Genomic DNA, 22,603 nt, shown 5'->3' on the forward strand with positions numbered 1-22,603 from the left:
GACCTAAAGAACGTCCAAAAATGATACCCAGAACCCCGAAAACCACCCAAAATTGTCCTGGATGATTTTCTGACGACAATAATCGATTATGATATATAATAATTGGTTATTTACGAGAGCTTCGAAGAAAATACGACTTTATGACTAGAATAATCGATTATCAAGTGAGATAATAGATTATTCTTATCAGTTTTTTACAGCAACTTGATGTCTCTGGTTTTGGTGCATCTTAGACATATCCAATTAATCAATTTAAAATCTGTAACACTAATATTGAATGAAACATGTTTATAGATGAAAGTAAAGTATTGCATTGGTCATTGGATAGGAATTAGATGTACTAAACCAACTCATTCTACTCCAAAACATTAAACTCAATAACTAGAGGACCCCAAACCCAATTTTAACACTTTGTACCTATTTTGACCAATTTGGTGACTCAAACAAGTCACAATCCACTTGCTAAGACTACCCCAATAGTCCAATTATACCTAGAACCCCTAACTCTCAAATTCACTACCTCACTTCCTCTCATTTGACCCAAAACACTACCAATATACTCTACCTTCTGTCTAATCAAGTTACAACAGTTTTATCACCACCAACATCCCTAGCATACACAAATCCAGAGATCAAACACACCAAAGACAGCTCATTAATAACACCAATGACTATAATGTCCAATAGTCTTATATAATTTAAGGATTTTAGAAATTGAGAAAAAAACACTTTAAATAATTTTTTTTTTTTCATTTTGAAGATGTAAATATTTCAATTCTAAATTTGCTAAATAATATTATTAATATCAATTATTCTTGAAGAATTATTAGTTTTGAAAATATATGAATGAAATTGATTTTGTTTTATTAATGTACACTTATAGAAAATATTTGTTCCTTTTATAAGGACACTATTTTCTCACGCACGTATATAATTAAAAAAATGTTCAGAACTATTCATTAATTTATTTAAATTCAACCATTGATGAAAAATCACATATTTTTGGGGGATGAAATTCACTGTTCTGACTTTTATGCATAAAATTACAAATATATAGAGTTTGCAGATTTTAATTTTCCTGAAAACCATGTGAAAAAAATAATAAATAAAAGTCATTTTTATTGTGATATGGGTCTGCAAAGTGAGTCTGTAACATCACTCCACCAACCAGAATCAGTCCTATTTTTTTGAAAAGGAAATAAAAATGAAAGACACCAATCAATCATAGAGTTTGGTTTTTTGGATCATAAAATTGGAACAGATGAGACAGAGAAAACAGAGGAACCTCAGGTTAAGAAAGAAACCTATTTCTTATCTTTATTGCTGCTACCTTTTTCTCGATCCATTTCCAAATATGATCTATTAAAATACACAACATATATGTCTTAGTAATTTATTATTATGGATCTAATCTAATTAATGATAGTAATAGTAATCAATAATTAGGAGTTGAAGAGAGAGAACGCTACGGCACTGTGTGTTTCTACGCAACCTTTTTTCTCCAATGGCGTCTCTCTTCCAATGCCACCATACCCTTCACCCCCTTCTTCATCTCGGCTTCTCCTAATACGTGAGTGCTTCGCTTTTTCTCTCTCTGGAGTTCCTCTGTTGCAACCCACATGATAAAAATTTGTTCTTGATTCCTAGATCCCATGTTCATGTTGCGGCGATGATGTTTTCTTTCTTTTTGGAAGATTAAGGTGTATTACTTTGTTGTTGATTGGTTGAAAACCCCGTATGATCTGTGTATTCAATTGATTTTTCTTTCTTGGGGCTGTGTATATCTGCATTGTAGTTGGAATTTGCTTGTTGATGACGTTGGCATGCTACTGTGTGGACATGCTTGCTGATTGTTGTTTTTGCGTTATCAGAGTGATCCATGATTCTGGCTTTGCTTGGTTGACGCCGATGGGGTTCGTTTTCTCTGGTGATGATCACTAGGTGATGCTGTGTGAGTTAGATGGTTTGCTCTTTATCTCATGTGTTCGTGGAATTTTCTATTTGAAGAGAGACAGAGAGAAGTGTGTTTGACAAGTGGTGGATTTTTCTTGGAAATAATCTTTTTGTGGTAAAGTTATGTTCTTGGGTGGAGGGGGGTATTTGGTTTGGATTTAATTTTTTACTTGGGGTAGGATGGATTTGCAGAACAACATGCAGCCTGAATTAGGCAAATTGGAACAGATTGTTTATCAATTTCTTTTGAAGTGCTTGCACATCATTTTGGACTCAAGGGTACCTTTTTTGCGCCCCCATGATAGAAGTGGTGACTTATCCATAGGTTCTCGTGTGAGGAGGAGTGACAAGTGGTTTAACTTGGCATTAGGTGATAGGCCTTCTGCTCTGGATAACTTGAACTTCTGGCACAGGAATTTGATGGATCCAATGATAATTGACATTATACTAGTTCATGATGTGGCTGGTTCTTCTGTTGAGACAGTCATAGAGAGGTGGGTTGTTCAGTATGATTGTCCCCGTGTAGTGGCTCCTCAAACAGGTGACATTACTAGCTCTTACAAGAAGACATACCAGAAGTCAATAGTCCTTTTCCGAGCTCTTTACTCTCAGATGAGGCTTCTCCCTGCTTATAAGATATTCAGGCAGTTAAGCACATATAGTCATAGTTGTAATTTTGATATTGTTTACAAGGTGTCTTCATTTAGCGATCCTTTCTCTAGGGCAGAAGGGGGAATGATGGAAGAATATAATTTCACTCCTATTGAGGCTCTTCCTGGTCGCCTTTGTATATCTGTGACCTTCAGAACTGTGCTATCTGAGTTAAACCTTGAGTGTTCAGCTTCATTGCCAACCAAAATAATCACTGATTATGTTGGAAGCCCCAGTACTGATCCTTTGAGGTCTTTCCCTGTCTCGGATAAGGGTGTTGGGGCCACTTCCTTTCCACTAAGAGGGATAGCACCACCATCATCTTCACCACTTGATCGTCCTCATAGCTGGACTAGTGGTTTCCATAGAGCAGCACATTTTGTACAGAATCATCCTTATGTTGGTTCCCCACCAGTGTATCGGGGTTCTTCCAAGCCGAATGACTATCCATCCCCACCTATTGATAATTATGGTGTCAGATTACCCAACCATCGAATACTGAATCAGCAAAGATCTACTAGTTATGATGAGTATCAACTTTCTCCTCCTTTCTCATCTTCACCATCTCCATCGCCACCTACATACTTCTATGCTAGCAATCCAATACAAACTCACATTCGCTCTGAAACTGCCCCTGTAACTATACCTCATCCAGTAATAGGAAGAAGCACTAGAAATCTTTCTCCTAATTTTTCAGATCCTAGTCGAAATTCTCTGCCCCCTTTATCTCCCAGAAGGAATGATGGTTCATTCCAAGAGTCTCCATCTGGAATCAGGTCACTCAGGAAATTAGAAGCTTCAAGGACTGGTCATAAGGTAACATTGTTCCTTCATTGCTACTCCTGTAGTTAAATTCAAATCTGTTTTATCTGTTTGACAAGCATTGTATTTGCTCCTTAGTTTGTCAGAGACAGCAAGGATGATTCAGGGAGGTTCTCAGCATTGTTGTCCTCAAGTGGCTCACCACGCATTGGATTTTCAAGAACCTCAAGTAGATTATCATTTCAGGATGAGTTGGATGATGGTGACTTTTCGTGTCCTTTTGATGTTGATGATGTTGATGCACCAGATGTCCAATCCAGGTACATTGATAGACTTTGTCTCTCACAAGTAAAGTCGTGGGCATCTATAAGTTGACAATGAATACATTGATATGAACAGTGTTATACTTTTAGCATAGCTCCTTCGTCAATGATGATTTCAGGGAAGCCTCCTAAAATCAATCTATAATTTTTAAAACCATTCTTGGTTGTTAAAGATTATAATGGATGTGTTAGCCACATTAGAAGTTAGTTTAATGTGCTTACATGTTCAGAATGGTAAAAGAAATTCCAATTTTCAGGAATGATACTTTGGAGTCCCAATAAGGTTCTAGACATGTGTATTTTGATGGCCAAGGACCCTATTTATTGATTTTCCATGGAGTGCTAATGAATAAGAAGTAAACCAAAAGATTATTTGATATAATGGATTTGTTATGTAGAACATCGTAGATATGTTTCCTAATCATTATTTCTGAGATTCTACTAGCTTTTTATATTAAGATTTAATCAATTAATAGAGAAGAGAAGTTCATATGCGGAAAGCATCATTGATTTATTTTACATCTCCCATGTTAATTTGAACAAGTGATCTATGTTAGCCTATAAACTCCAATCCTTTGCATCAAGGAGTTAAGAGACCAGAAAGACTTCATCATTGTAAAGAGCTTAATTCCTATAGCGGGATCCAGAAGAAAAAATATGCATGCTAAATGATTGTCGTGGTTGCATTAACTTTTTCATATGTTAGTACTAGGGTGGCGAGTCTCTCTGCATTGCTACATTTTCTTGTTCTTGCTATGCAATAAAATTTATCATGAGGGCTTCTACTTAGGTAACCTTTAGAGGGTTGGCTTGCTATAGGAACATGTAGTTGCATGTTATTTATCCTGCTACTAAAGCGGTCCTAAAGTTCTACTTTTTATACTATTATTGATCCATCCTTTTGGCTTTTGGGAACGGATGATCTCTTGTTGGATTATATTTTTCTGTACTATGGTAATTTGGTTATTCTCCATCAGTATGGGCAAAAGGCCATGTCAATTCTACTTAAGCCCTTGTTAGAAGTTTGAGGGGAATGCTGTTTTAGCATATTATGATTTTGACCAACTCGTCTAGTGCTTATGAAAATAGTTATGATTTGTGTTTTATCATCTGATTATGTTATTTCACCCAACCTTTTTGTTCATTTTAACATGAACAGTCAGAATGTGGATGGGAAGAGTACAGCAGAGATCACTTCAACATCACTGCCAATTGGAAGAAAATCACAAGATGCTGCTGTTGGTGTTCTTGTGCACATGCTGAGGACAGCGCCTCCATTGCGCCAAGATCCAAGCTGCTATTCATCCCATTCCCCAAAGGCTGAACTTGATGGAGGAGTTGCCACTGCTTCTGGTTTTTTCATGCCGCGAAAGACAGCAGATGCACTTGAAGAGCTGAGGGGTTACAGAGAGATGAGAGACCTTCTTCTTTCCAAGAGTGGCACCAGGATCTTGAACAAGCATAAAGCTTGAACATGCTAAAATACTGGGTTCATCATCAAGGTTATAAAATAGTTGAGGGGGTGATGCTGACTAAAGAGTGTTACTAATCAATTACAGTTATACACAGCAACAAACAGTTCTTTTGGAAAGAGAATGTTCCAATGGATTTTGTACATATCCTGACTGAATGTTGGTTGGCTAGAAACACCATTTTTATAATCACTAAAATTATGCTAATTTTCTCTCAGTCCTTATAGACATTGTAGTTATGAAATGAAGAACTTGCATAATTATTGTGTTTGGCAATGACAAAGGCTGGAAAAAGAATGTTACTGCTGTTTTGAAAGAAAAGGTTGCTGAATTTCTTTGTAAAGATGCATGCAGGCAAACACTGCTTTGAATGTATATTGACTTTCCTTTATCAGTTTGGTGATGTTTTTCTTCTCTCAAGATCTTATTATTTGATTATATAAGCTGATTAATATATTGAATTTATCTTATAATGATTTTAAAAGTTTAATTTCTGTGTAGAGTAATGTCATCATGAAAGAAATCAAGGAAGATATGTTGAGTGTAGTTATCACAAAATTTCCCTGTACGTGGCAATATTAAAGCCAGAAGTTTCATGGTAAATATCTTAAGCTGAAGCGTAAGATGTTTTGGATCAATACAATGATGTTCTTCGACAATGGCCTTACCACACGTCGTTTTGTGGCATCAAATCTTATTATTGTCTAAGAAGGAATTATTGTAACAAGATTGTCTTACACCATACGTTGTTCTGTGACACAAACTATGTTGTTTTCGGAAGGTGTTATTTTCAACAAAATGGCTTTTAGTAAACGTTTTTGCACGTGGATCATTGCCATGGAAGACTTCAATAACAAGTCCACGCATTACCATTTCAAAAAATTAAAGTTTTTACATAAAATAAATATGTAATGGTAATTATTCTAACTAATTTTAGGGCAAAAAATGAAATCTAATTTGTGTACAAGAGTTGTTAAAATGAGAAACTTTAATGTTTTTCATCTACAATTTAGATAAAACTAGGGGTGGTAGAACTGGCGACTTACCCATTCAATGACTTTGGCACCGGACGTTCCCAAAACGGATAGTGTACTTTCGGGTCGGGTGAATTCAAAATATAGACGCCTATTGGCATTCTAACCTTTCTTCTCCTGGTCTATCCGAAAAAAAAATTCAATATTTCTTGGTTGTGAATATCTGAATAGGACAAACCGTCCCTGTGGATCTCTTTGCTTCGGAACAAAACAATTNGAATTAGGCTCGGTCAACTGGAATGTGTATTATCGATAGAGGGGATCTTTAGAGTGAGAAGATCCATCTACGAAGAGAAAGAAAGTGCATAGTACTACTAATCTGTACTGAACTAAAAACTAATTTGTCTAAATTGAACTGAACTGTAAAACTAAGTTTTTTGTTTTATTAAACTAGACTGAACTAAATTGTACTAAACTACAATATAAACTGAACTAACTACTAACTATACTAATTTTAAACTGAATTGTACTCATATTACACTATATAAATATATATATATATATATATATATATATATATATATATATATATATATATATATATATATATATATATATATATNATATATATATATATATATATATATATATATATATATACACACGTTATATGTAACTTAAAAAATATAAAAATATAAATTACGTTCTTTATTTATATACATTATATGTTTATTGATAAAAAAATTTAAAAATTTGTGATAAAAAAAATTTTGTCTTAAAAAATTAATTATTAATTTTTTATGTGAACGATTTCTTTTATTAATATTTTATTATTAAATAATGTTTTCTTGATAAAACGAGTTGAATGGAAACTAGAGAAAAAAAAAAGAAAGAGTAAATATAGTTCTCACTGAACTGAAACTGTTATAAGTTCGGTTTTTTAAAAACTGAACCATAAAATAGTACAATAAACTTTTAATGAATTTTTATGTATAATACAGTACAAATCATTTTTTTTCCCTGTCATATATAAAACCTTACTCGTTTATATTACTTCATCAAAACATGAAGTTCTTCTTGTTTTTCTTTTCAAAATTTTTGTCTATGTTTAGTCCACCAACTAATGGACTGGCACAAAAATTTCTATTACACTAGTTGCATTCACACAATTAAATTAAGTTTTCAAAAAAAATTTACTTACTTATTTAACACATAAAAATAGCTACTTACATATACAAGAAAAGCATATTAATTCTTACGATGAAAAAATAAATAAAAGAATCAAAATGAAAAATGTAAAAATAGATAAAAAGAAATTAAGAGTCAACTTAATAGAGACAAAAGATACAAATTAATATTTTCTCAAAACTTTAAATTATAATTATATACTTTATTAAATAACTTGTTAAAAAAGTATTTAATACTAAAAACAAAATCGAGGAATACTAAACTTAGTTAAACAAAAACGAAACAATATCAAAATAAAATTTAATTTCCATGCACTTTTTAGACTTGTAAATTATCAGAAGTTATTACAAGAACTTAAAAAATCGTAGAGTTTAATTGTTAGTTCAACCAATAAACCACAAATGATATATTTTAAACATAAATGTCCTTTTAGTTTATATTATAAACCGAAATTATAATTTATTTATACATATATATATATATATATATATATATATATAAGAGATTTTTTTTTTCGTGTCCACATTTATTTTTCAATTTTATCTTTTATATATTTTTTTTAAAACTAAAATGATTATTTTATCAATTTTACCTTTTAAATAGCTAATTTTTTAATTTAATTGTTTTTTATTTGACAATTTTTTTGAAGTTAAATATTTTTTAATTATAAACTACCTAAATAAAAATTACAATAAAATTATAAAAATATTTAAATTAATTTTTATAATAATAATAATTTTATTATCATAAAAAAAAGTTAACACAAGATCGTACATATGTGTTTTCACTTGTGTATATAAAATTTAGACAATTTAAAATATGTTATTTCATGTAATTATTTATAATACAATAAATTTAGTAATTATGTATTCTAGAATAATGTTTTTCACATTTTCAATTTAAAATTATTGTTAATATAACTTTTATAATAATCCTTAAGAATTTAAATTAAATTATCATATGATTATTTTTAATTGGACTAGAATATAAAGTTGTTATAAATTTTCTTAAAAAGATAATGTTATTTATTTATTAGTGGTAACATATTTCTAGCAAAGAGACCTATGACCAATTATGACTAAGAAGATAGAAAAATATTATACTTAGCATAATAAGCCCAAAATCTATCAAGACTTAAATATATGGAAAAAAGATAACCTTAAGAAATTTTATGAAAGAGCCTTTCACTAGGAAAGATTTGGTATTTAAACAATTTAAGTGATTCATCTCTCTTATCTTTTTTTTTCTAGAAGAGAATTCAAGAAAACTTGATATTTACTTCCTTCTAAAAACTTTTTAATAAAAACCTTAGTTTAAAACTTAAACCCTGAAATAATAATAATAAAAAAAAGTTACTCATGCCTTGACAACCTTCTCTACATAGTGTAAGTGATGCAAGTGATTCTAAACATTCTATTAATAGTTTATAACAAATTTCTCAACAGCTCAAATCACTTGGAATTATGGGAATAACAAGAAGTAATACAAAAAGTAAAAGATCAAATTGAAAGAGATGTTTAACTTTCCATCTTATAATAGAAGATTAAAATTTTGAGATTAAAAGATGAGAAAATTCAAAAAAAAAATAAAAAATAGGAGTAACTCTAGTAAGGGGTTTAGGAGTAATGAGACTATCAACGAGGAAGAGAGAGGGTGAAGATTAAGAGATTATTATCAACAACCTTCTCACATTACGAGACAAAGAAAAGAACCTACCCCTAGGGAGTCTATAGTTGACATACTATACTCCCAAGAAAAAGATGGTGTAGGGGTTTATTTAGACTGAGAAATGATGATGGAGTAACTTTTTAGATGTCACTAAGTAAGAGAAGAAAGAATTATGTTTGTAGAAGATTATAGGAAGAAAACGGAATTGCTCATTATGAGAGCGGGAATAATTGAGGAGAAGGCCATTACCATTGCTAGATTCTAAAGTGGCTTGAATTTTGATATAAGAGATAAAGTTGAGCTTCTATCTTATAGAGATTTAAATGATTTAGTACAGATGTACATGAAGGTAGAACAACCATATTTGAGATTTTTTTTTTTATCAAGAAACCAAGCTCAACCTAGCTCTTATATGAAGAAGTGTTTTAAAAGAGAATAAAAGATAGAATAACCATCAAGGAATATAGCCAAGGGAATGGAGAAAGAGGGAATAACATCATCACACACTTGCACTAGTGATATCAAATGTTTTAAGTGTCTTGGTAGAGGTCACATAGCAGCTCAATGTCCTACCAAAAAGACCACAATTCTTAGAGGTGTTACAAGTATATCAGCCAAGATGAAAGTAAGAGTAAGCAAAAGTGAGGGGTCTAGTAAGCCTAATAATGAAGATGCTTACCCTTGTGATAAGGACCTTCTTATGGTGAGAAGGATCCTCAATAATTAACGTAGTCCACAAACACTAACACAAATAGAGAATATTTTTCATACAATATGCAAGGTTTTAAAAAGCACTTGTTCTCTCATTATGACTAGTAAATCGTGTTGTAACTACTACTACACTATGTTGGTTGATAAATTAAAATTAATTTTCTTACCCATCCAAAACCTTATAAACATTATTGGCTCAATGGGGATGAGGATTTGACAGTTAATCAACAAGTGAAAGTCAAGCTTTACATAGAAAAATAGGAGGATAGTGTGTTATGTGATGTATTACCTATGGAAGCTTGTCACATCTTATTGGGGAGACCATGATAATTTGAAAAACAAAAACATACACAATAGTCTCACCAACTAGATTACCTTCACCCACAAGGAGAAGAGAGTTGTACTTCATCCTCTCTCACCATCTCAAGTGATAGAGGATCAAGTCCAAATGAGAAATAAGAGAAAAGAAGAAAAGGTTCAGTCTTCTTGTATCCTCCTAGCCATAACTTTGGTTTTAGGTACCTTGGCTAGAGGTATGTCACCATCTCCTCTCTCTTGATAAATATTTGACCTCAAATATGAAGGGTCTACCTCATCATCGGTTCTACATGCTAAAAGAATTAAGTTAGTGACATTAAAGGTGGTGTTAACTTTACAGTCCTCTAATAACTCTAGCCTATAAACATTATTGTTTACTCTCTTAAGTGCTCTAAAGAGACCATATCCTCGGAGGCTAAGTTTGAACTTCCTTTACTTAAGAAACCTGTCTTTGGTTAAGTCAAGCCAAACACAATCCCCTTCCTTAAATATGACTTTCCTCCTCCCCTTATTGTTATATCTAGTATGCCTCTCAATTTGTTGTTGTATTTGTCTTTTAACCTTCTAATGCACTTTTTTTATAACTCATATTTAGTTACCCTTTCTTTGTGGACAAAGTAAAAAAATGTGAGAAATGGTAGCAAATTCACTAGAGTGAGGGGATTGAATTCATAAACAACCTCAAAAGGAGAGATTTTAGTAGTCTTGTGAACTAATCTAATGTAAGCAAACTCAATATGGGGAATGTACTCATCCAAAGATTTGTGGTTTCCTTTCAATATTGCCCTTAACATAGTAGAGAAAGACCTATTGACAACTTTTGTTTGCCTATCAGTTTTTGGGTCACAAGAAGTAGAGAAATTAAGCTTAAGTCCTAGTTTTGATAAAAGAGTTTTCCAAAATTGACTAAGGAACTTAGAGTCTCTATCTGACATTATGTTGCAAGGTATACCATGAAGTCTCAACACATCTCTAAAAAAGAGCCTAACAATGTTGCTTGCATCATTCACTTTGTGGCAAAGTAGAAATTGTGTATTTTATTAAAACAATCAACTAAAAAAAATGGAATCATAACCCCTTTGGATTTTTAGGAGACCTAGAACAAAATTCATGCTAATATCTTCCCAAGATGTTGAAGCAACAATAGAGTCTGTGAGGCATTATCCTAGACTTAGATTGTAAACATGAGATACATCTATGACAATGTCTTCATCTTTCCTTATATGGGACAAAATAAGATTTCCTTTAATAAGCTAAGGGTCTTCTCTACCCCAAAATGGTCATAAGTCCCCCCTCATGTGTTTCTTGGATTAAGAGCTTTCTTTGCGAACTCGGGGAATACAATTTTTTCCTTCTTTAAGCAAATACCCATCATTCACATAAAAGCCCCCATTGAGCTTTCTCTAAACACTCAACATAGGTGAATGAAAAATCATAATTTTAAGCATATATTTCAAGAATGTGATCAAATCCAAGAACTTGGGCTTCGAATTTTGAAAACAGGGTGTGCCTCATAGACAAGGTATCAACCAACACATTATTTTTTTTCCCTTATTTATTTAATCACTTAAGAAAGTTATTCCAAGAATTTCACCCTTTTAACATGCCTTTTATTTAGCTTATATTGACCCTTCTAGTGTTGAAGCGACTCATGGTTACTATAATGACAAACTCTTTGGACACTAGATAGTGTTCACAAGTTTGAAAGGACTTAACTAAGACATACAACTCTTTGTCATAAGTGGAGTAATTAAAGGAGGTTCTATGAAGTTTTTCACTAAAATAAGCAATTGCATGACATCTTTGCAACAACACTACATGTATGCCCACACTTGATGCATCACATTGTAGCTCAAAAGCTTTTGAAAAGTTTGGTAAGATTAGAAAGGATGCATTGGTGAATTTTTCCTTGAGATGTTGAAAATTAAACTCTTGTTTTTCTCCCAGACTAAAAGATTCATCGTTTTTACCAACTCATTTAAGGGTGAAATTAAACTTGAGAATTAGGAACAAACCTTTTACATAAACTTGTTAGCCCATGGAAGCTTCTAACCTCTCGTACATTTTTAGGAGTAGGCCACTCTTGAATGACATTTGTTTTCTTAGGCTCCATATGAACCTTATGTTTATTGACTACAAAACCTAAGAAAATGACACTATCTGCACAAAAAAGGTACATTTTTCTATATTTGCAAAAAGCTTATTTTTCCTAAGAATGGCAACGAGAAACCTAAGATAATCTACATGCTCATGCATACTCTTACTATATACTAAAATATCATCAAAATAGACAACTAAAAATATACCTACACAATTCCTAAAGACATGATCCATAAGCTTCATGAATGTTCTAGGTGTACTAGTGAGCCCAAAAGGCATCACCAACTACTCATATAGTCCAAATTTAGTCTTAAAGGCGGTTTTATGTTTATCACACTCTTTTATTCTTATTTGGTAATACCTACTCTTTAGATAAATTTTAGAAAACATAAGAAACAACTTATCAAACATATCATCTAGCTTAGGAATTAGATGCCTATACTTAATTGTTATATTATTTATTCCTCTACAATCACAACACATCCTTCACTTGTTATCCTTTTTAGGTACTAACAAAACTGACACAACACAAGGACCAAGACGCTTTTTAATCCAACCCTTCTCCAACTACTTTTGGACTTGAGACTTTATCTCCTTGGTTTCTTAGGGATTTATCCTATACATTAGTCTATTTAAAAAAACTGGCCTCATGCACTAAATCAATTTAATGCTCTATTCTCCTAAAAGAAGGAATCCTAATAGGTTATTCTTTGAGAAATACATCACCAAATTCTTTCAAAAGATTTTTAATATTAAGATGTAGGCTCTTAAGCTTAAAAGATGTTATTGTGTGTTAAGTCCCTGACAAGTGTACCAGATCATTATCAAGTAATATAAAATGGGTAAGTCCGAGTATCGTTTCCCAAAGGACTCTTAGGCCTTAACTTTCATGTAAATCAATTGCATAAGACTTGAGAAAAGAATTAAATTTAGGTTTTGAATGCAAAAAACAAAAGTAAACATGCAAGATGCAGTGAATCACTTGGCTAGAAGAAACTATGGATGAATGGAGTTGTTGGGGTTTACAATTTCATCTTATCCACCCTCTTATATCTACTCTTTTTATCTACTTTGCTTATTTATCATATTGCCATGAAAACTTTCTTAGTCTACCCTAAACTCAATCTCTTGGCGAAAAGAGCCTATTACCAATTACTGGCTTGCTATCTCTAGCCTCCCCTAGTAACTAATAATGCATGATAAACGGAAGCAAAATACAATTGATCGTCCTACTCCTATCTCTAGGCGGTATTAGCATAATCAAGGAATTCCTCCCAGTTCATGACATTACTGTACGTCTCCGTATCAATAAAGACAAACAACATTTACCGAATGAGTTAAACGATAAAAGTATTAAGCAAAGGTAAGGAACCCAACAATTGATAAAGTAAGCATATGCAAACATATAAAGAAGATAAGAATTTTGATATAAGAGAGTTTCAAAAGATTACATTGTTCCCCAACAACCTAGGGTTTAGTTCACCAAGGACATGGTGAATCTAGATGAAAAATAATAAAAGAATGGAAGAATAAACTCTAAATTTGGTAGATTGGAGCCTAAGCATCCAAGGAACCTCCTCCAAGGTGTGTAGAACAGCTCTGGACATCTCTGCTGGCCAAAAGATTACAATTTGAATCGCACTAGGTCTATTTATAGACCAAAAAGATAACATAATCTAAGCCAAATTAAAATAAATAACCGCTCAGCGGTTTCCCTATTAGCCGCACCACCGCTCAACGGTCAGTTTTACCGCTAAGCGATTTGCCTCTAATCGCTCTGACCGCTCAACGCTGATTTTGGCCGCTGAGTGATTCATAGACTCTTCTTTTCTTCCTTTTTCTTCTTCTTTCTTGAGTCTAAGTCTGTCCTAATTCACTTCCATTTTCAATTCTCATCAAAACCCTGCAAAACAATGCAAAAACAAGCATAATATCTCTAAAACCAACTTTTTACTCTCACATTACTCAACTAAGTGTTTTGCTTGATTTTGAGCTCATTTTAAGCCTCAAAGAATGTGTTTTGATATCATGTTTAAGCATGAAAATAACGGTTTTAGACGGTTATCACCGTGCATACAAGTGTTCCTTTACTCAGAAGGAGGTATAAATGTTGTTCAACATAGAGAACTCTTTTTAATTTTTTCTTTTTTTATCAAAATGTTCTCATGTTGAATGATCTTGGGGAAAGGAAAAATAGAATAAAGTTTGAGCCTAGAAATTGAGCTTAAGAGGAGGAAGCACATTAACCCTAATTTGGTGTACTAACTTAGAAAGCAAATTAAGGTTAATACCTTCCTTTATATGATTACAAGTAGGGCTGGCTAAAAAATATTGAACTGTACTATACTATAGTTAATTGTACTATATTATACTAAAAAGAACTAAACCATTTTTACTATAATTTAAATATACTATTTTATGGTTCAGTTTTTAAAAACTGAACTTAATAAATTTTCGGTACAGTTAACTATACTTGATTGTACTAGTTATTGTGGGAATTGGGACCTTAATACTATATAAGGTGCTAAAATTGTCGATTTGCAGTTGTCACAAACACGAGACTGACAAGGTTTCCACCTCTCCTCTTAAATGTAAAATCTAAATTACCATAATTATATTAATTGTTTTTTAGTTATTTCTAATTATAGTTTCTAAAAACTATTGTTACCTATTCTTTAATTCACACGTTATATTAATTAGGATATATTTAGTTTACTTTTATCCTTAATTTTTACTATCTCTAATAAGTTTATCACGTTTAAAATTCAATTTTCAAATATCTATTTTTTATTTATAAAAGTACAAAATGTGTTTGGTTTATAAATTATTACTTCAACATCTTTATATTATAGATAATAAAGACATAATAGTTATGTTAATAACAAAATTGTCGTCAGGATTTCACTATAAGATATTTTTAAGTGTTGACGTGATTATTTAAGGAAATATAATATTTCAAAATAACTGTAATAATAACCTAAAAAAAGTTGCAATTAATTCCAAATTTACCTGTGTTGAGAGGTGATTGCTAATTTTCAACTTAAAATCAAGGATGTAACAAATTTATTTTTCAATCCAATGTATTTATTTTAAAAGTCAAGGAAATTTTTTTATTTCATTTTAATTAAAAGTAATAATTTCGTTATCTTTTTGATAATGATGTTTCTATCATAAACAACTAAATATATTTAAAAAGTATATATATATATAAACTAATTATTTTATATATTAAGGTGTTTTTTTTTTCTTTCTAATAAGAGTACTTTTTTTCTAAAAAAAGTAAAAATAGTATAGTAGTTAAAATTAGTGTAGTTTACAATTCAGTTAGTAGTTTAGTTCATTTTATATTGTAGTTTAGTACAATTTACAATTCAATTAGTAGTTCAGTTCAGTTTATATTGTAGTTTAGTACAATTTACAATTCAGTTAGTAGTTCAGTTCAGTTTATATTGTAGTTTAGTACAATTTACAATTTAGTTAGTAGTTCAGTTCATTTTATATTGTAGTTTAGTATAATTTAGTACAATATTAGATAAAACAAAAATAATTTAATTCAGTTTGTCTTAACTATTTTACAATTCAGTTTATAGTAGTACAGTTCCATTTACCCACCGTAATTACAAGCATAAGAGGTGTGACTTGCTTGTGGCAAGTCATAGATATGACATGATTGATATCAACGATTGATATTATAATAATTAATATTAAAATATCAATTATTATAATTGATATTACAATAATTGATATTAAATTGGTGTTCAAATTGAGTTATCAATTTATATATTTATACTATTGTAATCCAATAATCAAATCAATTCATTTTAAATACTTTCTATAAGTCATACATACCTCATGATATTCTTGACTTAGATAAATTCAATTTTTAGATTCAAAATAAATCCATTCATTTTCTTTTGTGAATTAACTTAGATTTCCTTTTGAGAATAACTAAAATTTCCTTTAGTGATTCTATCTAGCTCTTTTTTTTTTTTCTTGAAAATTAACCTAACATTTCTTTCTCGAATGATTTACCATTACATCATTAGTAACCTTGCTTTCGCACCTTCCCTTATCCATGAACTCCAATCAATGTCTCCACATGGAAATTGGCTTGAAGATGGACACATCAATTAATATATTTAAATTAAAAATTAAGAAAATATTTGAAAACAAAACAAAACTTAGGAATGGGTAGATTACAAAACCAAACAAATGTAGCTGCCGCCTTTAACATTTGAAAGGAAGGGGTTTTCCGCCATTAACCTCACATCACCTCTCTCCTCGATCGTTGTTCTTTCAATTTTTGATGATTTGATGAACATGGAGTCATCCACTTGCCCCTTCTGTGATTTATCTGTTCCTTCCTCTGAACTCCAATCGTCTCTTTCTTTCTCTCTCTCATTCTTTTATTTTCCCTTTGATGCATTACATCTTCAGTGACACTGCTTCAATTCAATTCAATTGCAGGCACGCTAACGCCCATTTCGACGACAACGACGCTGATTATAGCTCCCCTTCGGTACCCTTTTTTCCCTCTCGTTCTCTCTCTTCACCTCACCATTACTTTTGGTTTGTTTGAGAAACTCAGAAAATAAAAATTGGTTTTTCAAAACCCTTTTTGAAAGTAGTTCGCTTTGTGGATGGTGGTGGAAGTAAATTTTACCCACATGATCTTACAATGTGATTTTGTTTGCATTTTCTGCTCTATTGGAGTTCAATTATTTATTATCCTTTGTTTACCCCCTCCCCTTTTTTTATGAATTTTATCTTCACATTTAAACTAAAATGTGAATTTAGTCTTTTCTCTCTGAAAAATCATGTTTTTGATGTTGGGAAGGGCCAAATTCATCATACGAACGTATAAGACCTTGACCACGATTGATTAAAAACATATGGAGTAAAGATTACATTTTTCTCTCTTTATTATTAGTGGAAAGTACATTTTTTGTTGAAGGAACTTTTTATTCCTATGTTGTACATTTAAAGGAACCGAATTCTTTTACATATATGGTCTAAAGTGGACCGCGGTTTCATCTGTTTGTCAAGAGAAGAATGACACGGGATTTTTGTCGCTGTTTCATATTCTTCAGGTTAGTGGTTTGCACTTTGGTGGTGGAGTAAGGGGTAGGGATAATGTGGTTTTGAAAATGTATGAAAAGATCTCTTGCTTAGTTGATGTGCAAAGAAGGGGAGAGTTTTACAAGGTTGAAAGAGGTTTGATGGCCTTGTTGAGAGACTGTTTGGAGTCTGAGGCTGAAAACTCAAGAAGCATTTTGACATGTTATGTTGATCATTTCCAGAGCCTTGAGTTTAAGGATGTTGGATGGGGTTGTGGTTGGCGTAACATTCAAATGCTTAGCTCTCACTTAATGACACAAAGGCCAGAAGCAAGAGAAGCTATGTTTGGCCGTTCAGGGTTTGTTCCTGATATCCCATCACTCCAGAGGTGGCTTGAGATTGCTTGGGAAAGGGGTTTTGATGCACCTGGTGCTGAACAGTTTAACCATGCTGTCTATGGCTCAAAAAAATGGATTGGAGCTACTGAATGTGCTGCCCTTTTGCGTTCTTTTGGTCTCCGGGTGAGGGTAGTGGATTTTGGTCCTAAGGAATCTGAGGAACTCTATCTATCTGTCCTTGGTTCAAGTGTTGGGGAAAAGGATCTTGTGAAAAGTAACGATAAAAGGAAGAGGAAAACATCAAATACTTATGGACCAATGGATAGATATGTGTCTCGCTGTGTTGCTCAATCAAGTTGCAACCAAGATGCAAAGTCATGTCCTTCCCTTGTACGTGTTGGTGACGCTGTGGATAAAGAAAGTAGTAGTGGTAATAGAGTACTATACGGCAAAGAGAAACTAAATGAGGGTCACCAAGTTCTTATGGACTTTGTGTGGAATTACTTCTCCCATAAAAACACCGTTCAATTTGATCACAACAATGTTCTTATCAGTGAGAAAACGTAAGTGACTGCATTTTAGGTACACATGTTCTGACCTTGCAGACAATCGTGTTTTTTTAATGATGTTTTAAGTCTAGAAAGCTTTTCTTGTACAGGCCACTGTACTTTCAGCATGATGGACATTCAAGAACAATAGTTGGAATTCAAGTCAAGCATCAACGGTCTGGAATTGCACAATACAATCTCCTGGTTCTGGATCCCGGTCATGTAATATATTTTCTTTCTAATGTCTATTTTCTAGTTATTTAGATGCATGGGAGTAATTCTCTGTTCTTGCATATCCTACAGGTGCTTTTTGATCAATTGAAACTGGTCAAACTACAAAGCTTAACGAATTTTAAAAAATAATATAACCCTTACTATATTTATATGAACCTTTCAGTTCGTTTTCTGTTAACCTGTTGTATTCTTTGGATTAGCAAGTAAGGATGTGCAATTTGAAGTAGGTTAAGATATGTTTTCTTCCTACTCTTTTTTTTTTTTTTGTGCTTATTAAGGGAATGAATCTGGAATATACATGTTATGTAGTAATGATGGCATGACATCCTTTCAAATGTTGTGACTTATCATTATAGAGAACTGGTGCTCTAGAAAGATCTCTTATAGAGAAAGTTGGATGGCAGAAACTCATAAAAAGAGGAGTGCACACACTAAAGAAGCCACAATACCAGGTTTTTCTTTTTTTAACCAAAATTTCTAATTTCCCTGCAACATTATGTGATGAGGCTAGATGATATTGTTTCTATTTCAGTTGTGTTATGTTGATCCTGGAATTGCCAGTGAGGAGGAGATGAAGAAACTCAAGACAATTGATAGTGTCTTCCTTGAATTTTAAAGAACCATACAAAGGACCTTGCTACATAAAGGTACCCTTTGTATTTCTCATCATATGACTATTTTTATTTTCACTTTTTCTGATTGATTTTGTCAAAACAAAGAAGTTAGAGACAAAAAGCAATTTGTTGTTCCACTTAGCTCATCTCCACTTCTTTACAAATAATTTATTGTTCTTGAGGTCATGGGCACATTCATCATAAACCTGATGAGTAGTTACTTACTGCTACTGTATTATTGAGTTGGCAAGTAATGGCTTTGGAAATGCTGATTATCAAATGACACCTTTTGAAAATGTGGATCAAATAATTGAAATTGTTGAAAAATAAATATCAAGCTTACTTGCTTTTAGGATTTTGTTAAAGTCGCCACCTTTATCAGGAGTTTTATTCACCAAGCCTCTTCACTTTCGATGCATTTTTTATATGCCCCTTTCTCTAAATGTCTTGGGCCAACTAGCAGCAGTGTTAACTGCTAAAATTTTCAACCTCAGTCTTTTGATGAAATGTCGGTTTAACCTATCTGCAGATGAAATACATCAAATTTGAGTTTTAGACGGCTGCAATTCCACTGAGATTCAAAACAGGTAGGGGAAGGAAATGAGGTTTCAATTGTATGCAGGTTTATTGAATTTACATTTAGGTGCAGAGATTTGAGAGTTGCATTCTATACTTTTTACTACTGGAATAACTTCCGCAGCATTTTTTAGTCATATCTGGGTCGGTTCGGTAGTGCAATCCGTTTTCACAACATATACGATATAGGATGAGAAGGTAATTCTTATGTTCGTGAATGTGCCTAGATGAAATAACGCTTTAGCTACGATTCGGTTATTCGAATCTTATCATTCACTTTCACTGTTTTTATCTTACAATTTGATACTATTTGGTTACTTGTTGATTCATATCATACGATAAATCTCAAATGATTTTGAATCTTACAATTCATATACGAATTGGTGCAAATTTGTCTCTTAAATACGAATCACGAGTCATTGATCAGATTCAAAAGTCATATAACCTTTAATTCTGTTAAATGAAAAGGAGTTGGATAATACTTACAAACTTTTTTTATTTGTCACCTATTCAATGCATACACTTTGTTCAGTTTTTCATTAATTTATTTCCATTCTTCTAAAATAGGACCCTCACAAAGTTAAATATAACTAATGATTTTGTTTTATGAGACTTATGGTTAGGTTGCTCTATCTATTTCCAGTTTAAAATTAATGTATTGAGCTCTAAAGTTTACTATGCAATGCAAATTATGATTCATGATTAAAAAATAGCTGACCGTTCACAATTTAAATCTTGATTTGATAATGATAACCATGACAATGATCAATTAGGATAAGGTCATGTTTTGTGCTTGTAGATGTGTTAGATGATAAGAAAATAAACCCAAATCATATGAAGCTGCTTTGGTTTTTGTATCTGATATAGCTTTATTCATGCAGTACTTGATTAAGCTCATTTGTTAATTGTTTATCTGCGGATAATACTTGTATTGTACCAACGTTTATGTTCACATTATTAACTAATTAAAACATTGAAGTCTATTTTCCCTAGTAAAGGCTTAATATCTTTGCTGGACAGAAGCATGACTCTTTTCAGTTTCCCTGTGTTAAATTTCAGGAACTTGAACATACTATTTGCCAAGACCGGTTACTAATGGAACCAGAATCGGAGCCATCAAAGGAAGCAACTGCTTCTACATTCTACAAGCACCACCCTCTTGCCATGGACTTCACCATTTTAATTGATATTGCCGTAATGGTCCCTACCATCACTGCTTATGCTTTCACACTCAAAATTCAGATAATATCATATGTTGATTCATTTAGTCATTTTGGATAATTTTAATGCAATGTTACTTTGGTTTATATAATTTTTCCCTTTTACTCAAACTATAGGCTCTCATCCGTGAGATTTTTCCTTGAGTTGTGATTTTTCATTCTTTTATTTATATTTTCTAGAGGCACGTTGATAGGTTCTTTTAATCAAGAACCTATGAAAAACACTCGAAACACAACACAGAACAATTCCTCTGAATTGTACAACCTCCTTTTATTGCAAAAGAATCAAGAAAATGGTGAATACAAGGTACTAAGAGAGCTTAATCTCTCCCTAAAGAACTCCAAGAGTTCCCGCACGATCAGTAAGACTCCAAAACTAAAGTTTCCCAAAGCACCCCAACCCCTTTTATACAGACTTCTTCCTAACTACAAGTAGTTTCCTAACATTACTCCTCTCTCCTTTAACAACCTTGTCCTCAAGGTTGAACCCAGTATATTAATCCTGGATAGTCACCAGTATATAACTCCAATCCTCCCAGACCAAAATTGTTGTTCCAGACGAATTCCAATGAAAACCAGACTCAACATGATAGCAAGCAAATGAATAATTCCAGCATATAACCCCATGCAAGTGTCCAGTCTCCATCCTTGATGCCCGTTCCCAGCACTGTCCCACCCAAGGGCTCCCATCTCAGTCAATGATAGCAACGAGTTCTCCTGCATAGGTTCAAAAGAGAAGCAGTTCTCCTACATAGGTTCGAAAGAGAATCCTTCGAGGAACTTAGCCACGCAGCCACATTGGGGACCGAAGTTATTTTTGAGACAATTGTTGAGGTCCATGGAAATAAAAAAAAAAAAACGACAATATTAGCAACCCCCACATAGGAACCAGCCATGATGTCCAATGGGTATCAGCTTCGGAAATATTCGAAGCCTCATGCGCAATGCAGTTTTCCTCTGTTGGGTTGTTCTTGGGTCTCCCACCGCCAGTCTCAAGATATCTTCTTGCCATACTTCTTTTTCTCTCTATCAAACCCAATTTCCAAGTCTTGAATTTTTTTTTTTGTAAACATGCTTTATATCAGGAAGTGGGGGTAAGCTTACTCTCTCCCGAAACCCAAGATAGTGGGTCTGCAACACTGACCAAAATTCCACTTTCTGTTTCGCTGTCAAATCTCCCCTCCACTCACCACATTCCTCCTGCTCCACTTTGCCCCGATCCCAAACAAGTACCCATGACTCAACATCCACTAACTTCAACAATGTCTTGGGTTCCTCCAGCTGGCAGGAAAGTGTTGGGTCCTCCTTTATTGTTACCTTCTTACCCTTCAACATATATTCCATGGACATCTCCCCCCAATTGATCATGACCTTCCCAAGCTTCGCTAGCCATGCAATTCCTAAGATTACATCTGCTTCCGCAAGCTTAAAAACATACAGTTCTTCCTCCACTGTGGCGTCTCCCAAACGTATTTGAATTTTCTCGCATCGTCCACTCGTCACCATTTTATGTCCATCACCTAGGCTCACTGTATATGACGGTGTGTCAACCACTGGCAGCTCCAATTCCTCTACCACTTTTCGACTAATGAAGTTGTGGCTGGCCCCGCTATCGATGAGGACCACCACTCGACTTTCCCCAATTAATCCTGTCAATTTCATGGTTTTGGGAGGCGTCAGCCCTTCCGCCGAACACACCAACAATTTCATGGGTTTCGTCTCCTGTTCTTCCCCCTCGCCAGCCTCATCCTCCTCGTCTTTTGCTAGCAGCAACACTCTCAAACTCTTCTCCGAACATCGATGGCCTGGAGCAAATGGGTCCCCACATTGAAAACAGCTACCTTTTTCCCGCCTCTTCAGAAACTTTGAGTAAAATTCTTCCTCTACTATCGCCT

General features: G+C 33.1%; 2 protein-coding genes and 1 pseudogene across 12 annotated transcripts; 2 read left to right on the forward strand and 1 right to left on the reverse strand.

The window, feature by feature from the left end:
- Window positions 1-1,255: 1,255 nt before the first annotated feature.
- On the forward strand, window positions 1,256-5,581 carry LOC106765058 (autophagy-related protein 13a). 4 transcript variants are annotated; one of them, XM_014649548.2, is made up of 4 exons: window positions 1,256-1,290; window positions 1,872-3,420; window positions 3,505-3,686; window positions 4,840-5,581. In XM_014649548.2, exons 2-4 carry the CDS (start codon window positions 2,134-2,136, stop codon window positions 5,159-5,161), a joined length of 1,791 nt encoding a protein of 596 aa, XP_014505034.1. In that variant the 5' UTR covers window positions 1,256-1,290; window positions 1,872-2,133; the 3' UTR covers window positions 5,162-5,581. The 4 variants fall into 4 exon arrangements, with proteins under 4 accessions (XP_014505034.1, XP_022637814.1, XP_014505031.1 ...); XM_022782093.1 differs by lacking the exon at window positions 1,256-1,290 and having other exon boundaries at window positions 1,327-2,068; window positions 2,146-3,420; XM_014649545.2 differs by lacking the exon at window positions 1,256-1,290 and adding an exon at window positions 1,328-1,570.
- Window positions 5,582-16,312: 10,731 nt separating this feature from the next.
- LOC106764237 (zinc finger with UFM1-specific peptidase domain protein) lies at window positions 16,313-20,822 on the forward strand. 8 transcript variants are annotated; one of them, XM_022782096.1, is made up of 9 exons: window positions 16,315-16,499; window positions 16,588-16,639; window positions 17,211-18,079; window positions 18,175-18,286; window positions 18,655-18,750; window positions 18,831-18,945; window positions 19,442-19,499; window positions 19,613-19,686; window positions 20,548-20,822. In XM_022782096.1, exons 1-6 carry the CDS (start codon window positions 16,435-16,437, stop codon window positions 18,912-18,914), a joined length of 1,278 nt encoding a protein of 425 aa, XP_022637817.1. In that variant the 5' UTR covers window positions 16,315-16,434; the 3' UTR covers window positions 18,915-18,945; window positions 19,442-19,499; window positions 19,613-19,686; window positions 20,548-20,822. The 8 variants fall into 8 exon arrangements, with proteins under 8 accessions (XP_022637822.1, XP_022637821.1, XP_022637817.1 ...); XM_022782095.1 differs by having other exon boundaries at window positions 19,623-19,686; XM_022782100.1 differs by having other exon boundaries at window positions 16,314-16,499; window positions 18,703-18,750; window positions 19,442-19,686.
- A 376-nt stretch (window positions 20,823-21,198) lies between these two features.
- LOC106763423 lies at window positions 21,199-21,739 on the reverse strand (annotated as a pseudogene).
- Between the last annotated feature and the right edge of the window lie 864 nt (window positions 21,740-22,603).

This window comes from Vigna radiata, chromosome 6 (genome assembly GCF_000741045.1).
Source record: "Vigna radiata var. radiata cultivar VC1973A chromosome 6, Vradiata_ver6, whole genome shotgun sequence".
Taxonomy (NCBI): Eukaryota; Viridiplantae; Streptophyta; class Magnoliopsida; order Fabales; family Fabaceae; genus Vigna; species Vigna radiata.

Coding starts and splice junctions, on each gene's coding strand:
- LOC106765058 (XM_014649548.2), top strand. CDS start 2,134: ATGGATTTGCAGAACAACATGCAGCCTGAATTAGGCAAATTGGAACAG. Junction 3,421..3,504: donor CTTCAAGGACTGGTCATAAG/GTAACATTGTTC, acceptor TTTGCTCCTTAG/TTTGTCAGAGACAGCAAGGA. Junction 3,687..4,839: donor GCACCAGATGTCCAATCCAG/GTACATTGATAG, acceptor TGTTCATTTTAA/CATGAACAGTCAGAATGTGG.
- LOC106764237 (XM_022782094.1), top strand. CDS start 16,435: ATGAACATGGAGTCATCCACTTGCCCCTTCTGTGATTTATCTGTTCCT. Junction 18,287..18,654: donor TGGTTCTGGATCCCGGTCAT/GTAATATATTTT, acceptor TTATCATTATAG/AGAACTGGTGCTCTAGAAAG. Junction 18,751..18,830: donor TAAAGAAGCCACAATACCAG/GTTTTTCTTTTT, acceptor TTTCTATTTCAG/TTGTGTTATGTTGATCCTGG.